Genomic DNA, 7,786 nt, shown 5'->3' on the forward strand with positions numbered 1-7,786 from the left:
TTTTCCCTCATTCTCCTTCCAGGTCTTTGGTTTGATCTGGAAGTCTCCTACACAGGCTCCTTCCTCATGACACTAGAAACCAAGCTGAACCTGGCCCGCCTGGGGAAAGAAGGCGAAGGACTCGGGGATCATGGCAAAGAATGGTGAGAGTTTTACTTACAATTTTAACTTTTAACTTTAAGAGAGCATGGCACTTTCCAACCACTAATTTCAATGTGTTTTACTGGTATTATATGTGACAGTTTAAGTGAAGTATATTGTGAAATGGAACAAATTTGTTTACTTTTACTCAATTTACGCAAAAAGTCTAGGAAATTTTGCATTTACATGCATTTATCCTCCTTTAATACATTTTTTTTGCAATCAATTGCATTCAGAAGACAGCCAAATGACTGAGATCCAGAGCTAATGTGCAATAATTGTTACAGGGCAGCTATTATATGTACACTCTACAAATGTTGTCCTTATGGAGGAGTGATAAAAAGAAAGTTACCATTGAAACCGCCATAGGAAGTCCAAGCCCTAAACAAACTGGATGCTAACTCTGCAGATCTGCATAGGACCATATTTGCTATTGTGTGTTTTTCACCATTCCTACCTTTTTCGTGTTGACTCTTCATCCTCCTCCTCCTCTCTTTGTACACTAATCCCCTCTTTTGGACGCCTACACTCATGGATTTGTCCAATGAATGGTGAGTTTGGGAATGGATGCCTACAACTGCCTGTCAACGAAACAATATATTGTGTTTTTGTTTTTTGCACTGGACATTTTGGATTTTTACTTTGGATCAGTGGAATTTTACCTCTAGGGATTTATTTTAGTTGCAATTCATTAAACAGAAGTGGGTCGTGTCCAAAACTGTTTTGTGTGAAGCTATCATGGTCTGACCTTCAAACAGTCACTGTATGTTTATGCTGCCGCGACAGGTCCAGGCCACGGACGTACTGTCTGGCCGACAGCGATGAGGAGTCATCCAGTGCTGGCTCATCAGATGAGGAGGATCCCCCTGAACTGCTCAGTGACAAACCCAATCTGCCTGCATCAGAGGGGTGAGCAAGTGTCTCTTTACGGGAGACATGGACACAAATCTGAATTAAAAATTGCTCAGATTTAAATCAACAGTGATGTTTTAAAGCACTCCAGGTCCATTCACCAACTCATTCCCTACAGGTTTGAAGGCTTGCTGCTGATTTAATGTATCACCCGGTCCCCTCCCCATCACCATTGTGGGTGCTGAGTAGCAGGAGATGCTGTTATGAATAAATGATGAACCTGACTCACTCCTTTTCTAAACCCCCCCTCCTCCGTCTTCTCTCTTTCCATCCTCTGCCCTTGTAGCTATGTAGGAGGCCACAGACCCAGCAAGATCATGCGCTTTGTGGACAAGATAGCCAAGTCCAAGTACTTCCAAAAGGCAACAGAGACAGAGTTTATCAAGAAGAAGATGGAGGAGGTGTCTAACACACCCCTCTTGCTCACTGTGGAGGTGCAAGAGTGCAGGGGGACGCTTGCTGTCAACATCCCACCTCCCCCTACGGACAGGATATGGTATGTTCAGGAGCACACCAAAAAATGGGTTATTGTGGGCTGGGATTGAGTGGGAGTCCTAGCATAAGAGCATAATAGTGTGCCCTCTGCTGGACACCTGTAGGCACACATACGTTCACAAAATATGAATGCTACTGTAACAACAACAGCATTGTTTTTGATCCAATTCAGTATTATGCATCACTCTTAGTCATACAATCCCAATAAAATACACTAGGTATTTTATTGGGATTAGATCAATAGATACGAAAAGTCAGTCAAAGATCTTGTAACCTAGACGTTTTAACAACTTGTGGCAAGAAAAATATGTCCAATTGATTTTCAGGTACGGTTTTCGGAGACCTCCCCATCTGGAGCTGAAAGCACGACCCAAACTGGGTGAGAGAGAAGTCACTCTGGTTCATGTGACGGAGTGGATCGAGAAGAAGTTGGATCAGGAGTTCCAGGTAATCAAAACTCAATTTTCCAAACTCAAGAGTCCAATTGTTTAGTTCACAAGGATAAAAAGAACAGCTCCTGGGATATTTATAAGGATTTAGATGAGGATTTCTTGCTTTCTAGAAGCATTTAAAAGCTGTCTGTCTGTCTTGACTCTTTACCAATAATCGCAACCAGATTAATGATATGCCTGGTATGTGAATGCAAACTGCTAAGAGTCTCTGTTATGTTCACCACATGTCTACATTTACCTCTGCCTGACTCTTCTAGGGCTGTTATTATGTACAACCCCCTTCAATCAGGGCGCCAGTAAAATATACCACTGTGCTGCACATGGTTGTCTGTTGTGGATGAGCATCTGGTTTTTTTATTTAAAAAAAATAAAAAAAATTCCTAACTTCTGTTTTAGAGGCAACAAAACGGGATTTGAAAATTCATTTTTCTTTTTTTTTGTTAGCTAACCATCTTTCTTTTCCTGCAGAAAATATTTGTGATGCCAAACATGGATGACATATGGCTACCCATAATGCACTCTGCCATGGATATGCGCTCAAATGCCAACTTGACTTTGACAAACGATGCCTTGAAGGATCCAGAGCCGGAAGAGTCTGAGGTCTCTGATGTGTGAGAGGTGTTCAAATGTAGGGCGGCAGGCATTTTATGACACGGTGATACAGGACGCCCAAAACGTCTGTTGGAAACTAAAGGTGCAGCTGCAACCCTGGCCAGCTCCACGGTTATTTTCTTTGTTTTTCAATGCTACTGTTTCAATAGACGGTTAGCAGTTAAAAAAAAATAAAAAATCATCCAAAAAAACTGAAAAGCAAGATGACGAGTTCTCTTATTTTTAAATAAAAGCAGGAGAATAGAAGGAGAATGTGATGCTGTTACCATCTGACTACATTTCTTTGATCTATTTATCTGACATTCAGTATTCGTTCAGTCTGATGAAGCAGGGTTTGTGGGTCAAGCTAAAATACAGCAACCTCCACAATTACTGGAATGTCAAGTAAACTGAGCAAAAATCTCACAATAATGCCATTTATCTATTACTACAGTTACATAATCTCATGCTGAAAACCTCCCAAAAAATCCAACCCTTAATTTGAAAGCATTTATTTGACATGGCAAGAAAAACAAACCTCACAAAATAATTGGTGCTACAATTTTTGACACTTCCTTTAAAAAAGTAACTAACGTTCTTTTTTTCACTTTACATTTTACTTTTAAAGGTTGATCAGTACTTTGAAACATTTGGTAAGTATGACGAAACTTCCGGTTTCTCTGTAAAACATATGACACAAAAGAGTATGTATTTGAAGTACTTTTCAAAATGGGAAAGACAAGAAAGCATCTCATTAAAGTATGTGACAGGAATGTGTTTATCTGCGTAACTAAAGACATGCCAACTTTGCTTAATTCGTCAATATCTACAATGAGAGCAATATTTAAATTTTTGAGATAACAGTTGGTGTGACAGATGAGAATGGATGATGATCTTCCATTTCTTGCCACAACACTGTGAGTAGGATTGGAAGGGAGGGAAAGAAAATGTCTTGTCATCATGTACCAACCCCCTTCAACCAGGGCAACAAATGGTGACATTTTGGGGTTACCAAGACTTTGTACCAACCGGTAGACTCCATGCAGATGTCAACCAGTTGTTTCAAAGGACTGCAGGGCAGAAGCTTTTTCTGTCCTGTCATAATATACATAATTATGTGGAGTTATGTGCTTGGTCTAATAAGATTTTTTTATTTTTTTTTGCAAACATTTCATGAGGTTTTGGCATGACACAAAAAAATTAATATCTTAAAATGCATTTCATGCCCACTCTTACACAAGGGGGTGGACATGTGACACTGTGGGTCTGTTTCTCTTCTACAGCCCATTGAAGCTGGAAATGCTAAGAGATTTTCTATCAAAATCTGGAGTGCCCTGCCAGAAAACTAAAAATGGACTGTAAAGTTATAGATCAACCATGTGCAAGGTTGTGCAAACTGTTAATGGAAGAAAAGTAAATAAGTGTCGCCTCCTTGCCCCCACCTCCCAAACAATGTACCCAAATTAAATGTTTGGGTTTTTTTCGTTTATTTTTTTCAGAGATGTTGTGCTACTGCAACAAAAGGTGCAATTCTTTTTATGTTTTTTTCCTCCTTACCAGTAAGTGTGGAGGATACTGTAACACAACAAATAGCCATCCTGAGTCAGCAAGAGGAACCATATAACCTGTGATGTGTAGCTGTACCTAACATGATTGTTGGACAGTGTTAACTTTTTCTGTGAAGTTGCTAAATGATGAGTGTCTTATTGTTACTGTTATGAGGATTAGCTAGAACTGTGGCCACTGATGAAGACAAAGGGTAAAATATTTTTTTTTAAATCCCCGTTTGAGGACTTTGCTTAGACCCGATCACCTATCATTCATACAGTGGATTGCAAAGGTGTAAGATTTTGCAATACAAAAAATATTCCACCTTTTATGCAACGTTTATGCTGTACAATTCGGCTGAAAATCATTCAAATCTTTTGGAGGTAAATAATTTTGAAAAAGGTGCAAAAACAGATAAAATTGCATTAGTTGTCTGGCTGGTTTCCCATACCAGTCACCTACTGTAAATCAAAAGTTGCATCAAAATAATAATAGTTTCAGGGTCTGCACACTTTTGCAACCAAGTTATTGCACTTTTTTTTGTTTCGGTGAAATTGTACATAATGTCACATTGAAGGTGGAAAAAATTTGGAGACGATTCCTTTTTTTTTTTTTTTTTTTACATCACAAATCCCAACAGGGGTATGAACATCTTTAGATCCACTGCACTTTTCATACCATTCTTTTATCAGCAAACCACATTGCTGCCTGGAACATATATGCAAACTAATCCATGGTTTATAAATGGTTTCATAGTAGACAGGTGGTCCAGTAAAATCCATCATGGCAATTATGCTGTCATACAGCATGTGTGCTTTGTACTATGGAATAGAAATTCGAGCTAAAATGGGCTGGTTGTAAGAAATGAGGCAAACAAAATGGCTCAACCTCTGTTGGTATCTTGAATGTATAAATAAAAAGAACTCCTCGGCTCTCCCAGGAAACACTTTCACTGAAAACATGTTTCTGAGCAACATGTTTAAAGCTACACCCAGAGTTGACTAAAAGTAATAATTTTCTATTTGTATTGCCAAAGGGAATATAGAAGGTGTGAAATAAAGCAATCTGTTAAAAACCTTCTGCTTTCGTTGAGGTGACGCACAGCCAGTGTTTCAACAACTGCAATTGAAAAAAATGAGAATAAATCAGAGAGTGAGACTCTATCTGTACAGCAGGAAACAGAAACCTCAAGCAGCAACACAGAGCTGGAAGTTTTAGGTGTAATAAATCTAGTTTTATTGAAATTAGCAGCATTCTGGATATCAGCCATATTATTTAGTGTCGTCTGCGGTCATACAGCTAAAGAATGCCGTTTCGTTTTCATTTATTTGCTGTTCTGTTATTTGTCTTTAAAGAGCAGCGCCACCAATAATCTAGAAACCCCTGGAACTTTTCCTGTCTACTTCAGAGGTGACTTTATGTATTTTTATGTTCAAATAGATGTGTGTTGGCTAGCAAATGAGGCAGAAAGTGCCTTTGAGATAATCAAACATTCCTTCATGGTGAGCCACCTCATTTCTCGCATCAGTTAATGAACTGTTCTTGTGCCATCACTGTCTGTTAAGACATGCCTGTTGTTTTTCACATTTCTTTGCGGTTCATTTGCACATTGACCAAGATATCAGGCTATTCTGTTCTGTGATATTGCAGAAATGTTACTGTTCTGTGTTATTGTGGATCAATAAAAACAATTTATTTGGAAAAGAAATGTCTTGATTTTGGGGAAAAAATGAGAAATGATTCAAGATGTACACCCATGTTTGGGCAGCAAGGCATGCAAACACACGTAACATCTTGCGATTCAGCAAAACATCAAATGCGTGGTTTGGTTTATGGAGATATACTGGTTCAGCTGCCTTAAATTGTCAACATGAAACAATAAAATTTTGTGTCACGTTTCTAAAAGTATTTTAATGACTTTATTTCTTCCAAGTTAAAAGTAAAAATAATTTTGCTATTGGACATAATTTTAGAAGTTTCACAAATTTTATGGTTAATAAAAATACTAAAATGTTTGTGTAATATTCCATGTTATTTTGAGGAGAATATTAGTCAAATATCTTGCACCATTATACAAGAAGCTTCTTGAGGGATGTAAAATGCATGCATTTAGGAGTAATTCCTGGACATCTGCAAGTATACTGCAGATATCCATGTGGAGTAGAGAAAAAGAAGTAAAACTTGTGCAGTTTTTTTTTTTTTTAAATCATTGTAATAACTTGTTGCATTATGACACTCAAAAAAGACCGTTGAAAACATTTAGAGCCCCAAAAAGTAAAATAATATTCAATGTATGAATGTGAACTTTAAGTGGAACTGTACCGTCTCACAACACCATAGATTACTTTGGTATGTTTATGGTTGCCAATCAAATTTAGACTTAAACCATCCCCAAATCTAAAAACTGATGGAAAAAGATTGGGCCTAATCTTTATCAGCAATTTTTACTTTAAGCTTAATTGCTACAGGAGAAAAATTACAGATCTAAAAGTTAACATTCTGAAACTCCCTGCCTTGGTAAGAAATTATTTATTTCTACCATTGAGCTTCATTTAGTGGTGTTGATTGGGTTCTTAATTGTAAATGCCATTTAATAAGTTGCTTTATTTTATTCACATACATATCACAATTACATTATTTTTTTATGTAGTAAATTTCTTAATCTGGGACCCAAGTCCAAATCTCATACCACAAACAAGCAAGGTGGCAGGACAATAAAATATTCTTGAATCAAATCAAAGAATTTTCTCCATTTGTAGAGATTATGCAACTTTTACATTTGTGTCTTGCTTTAAAAGAGCATCTTGGTAGAAAATGCCAAGAAACCCCAGTTATGACAAGACTTTAATGTAGCACTTATTTTCACTACTGGAAGTGGCTAAGGAAGGGGCCATTCCAGTTCAAAAAGTGCAAAAATTGGTTTAAAGAAATCAAATTCAGACAAAGGTAAACGGGAATGTTTTTCTTTATTATGAATATGCATTGTAAAGTTATGTGAAACACTGGAAACTTGCTTCAGTTCCAGGCTAGTCACCTTCCATTTGATGAGCCACAACCTGTAAGAAAAATAAAAGTCAACACCCAAGTCACCTATGACAATTATGATTCATGAGTTATAAGCATTACTTACCATGTTATTTTGTTAATCTGTGGTTCCAGCTCCTGAAAGAATACACATATTCTTCAGTGTTTTTAGTTATTGGGACGGAGTACAGGCTTTTCTTAGTAGAACCATGTCAGATGTTAAAGATTGACTTCATTATTATATCAGAAGTCTAACACGCAAAATATCATCACTCGTGATATGAACTGTAATTTTCCCCGTTTTGTGAAAACACCTAAAAAAGCGTGTATACAAATCTTACCTTCGTGTTTCACGGCCTGCCCACGCTGCTGCCACGTGAGCTGCTCGTGCTCATTTACAAAGCGAGTACGTGTAATTTGTTCAAGCTTGAATTCACGTTACATCAGCTTTAATACAAAATATGGATGCAAGTAGCTGAAGAGACATACTTAAGATCAGTTATTGCAAAATATAGGGTTCAGCTAAAGCAGCACATGACAATTGCAGCGCATGCTCTTGCGGAATAAAATGGCTCCGGATGTAAATGCTGCTTTTTTATAGCACATCCGGTGCGTGGAGGCGT

General features: G+C 37.7%; 1 protein-coding gene and 1 long non-coding RNA gene across 3 annotated transcripts in view; one reads left to right on the plus strand and one right to left on the minus strand.

Annotated features, from left to right (window-relative positions):
• Nucleotides 1-5,847, plus strand: part of tex2 (testis expressed 2) — a 29,236-nt gene extending 23,389 nt beyond the window's left edge. The window contains exons 9-13 of one of the 2 annotated variants that reach the window (XM_032587516.1): nucleotides 23-143; nucleotides 934-1,050; nucleotides 1,340-1,549; nucleotides 1,875-1,995; nucleotides 2,469-5,847. In XM_032587516.1, coding sequence (XP_032443407.1) covers nucleotides 23-143; nucleotides 934-1,050; nucleotides 1,340-1,549; nucleotides 1,875-1,995; nucleotides 2,469-2,615 — 716 coding nt within the window. In that variant the 3' untranslated portion in view covers nucleotides 2,616-5,847. Of the gene's footprint in view, nucleotides 1-22; nucleotides 144-927; nucleotides 1,051-1,339; nucleotides 1,550-1,874; nucleotides 1,996-2,468 lie in introns of both variants that reach the window. The other variant, XM_032587515.1, reaches the window with a different exon arrangement.
• Nucleotides 5,848-6,723: 876 nt separating this feature from the next.
• LOC116735561 (uncharacterized) lies at nucleotides 6,724-7,750 on the minus strand. The gene is made up of 3 exons (XR_004342394.1): nucleotides 7,505-7,750; nucleotides 7,270-7,301; nucleotides 6,724-7,195 (listed from the first exon to the last, which is right to left on the minus strand). It is a non-coding gene; the product is annotated as an uncharacterized LOC116735561 (long non-coding RNA).
• Nucleotides 7,751-7,786: the final 36 nt, after the last annotated feature.

The sequence above is a fragment of the Xiphophorus hellerii genome, chromosome 16, assembly GCF_003331165.1.
Source record: "Xiphophorus hellerii strain 12219 chromosome 16, Xiphophorus_hellerii-4.1, whole genome shotgun sequence".
NCBI lineage: Eukaryota > Metazoa > Chordata > Actinopteri > Cyprinodontiformes > Poeciliidae > Xiphophorus > Xiphophorus hellerii.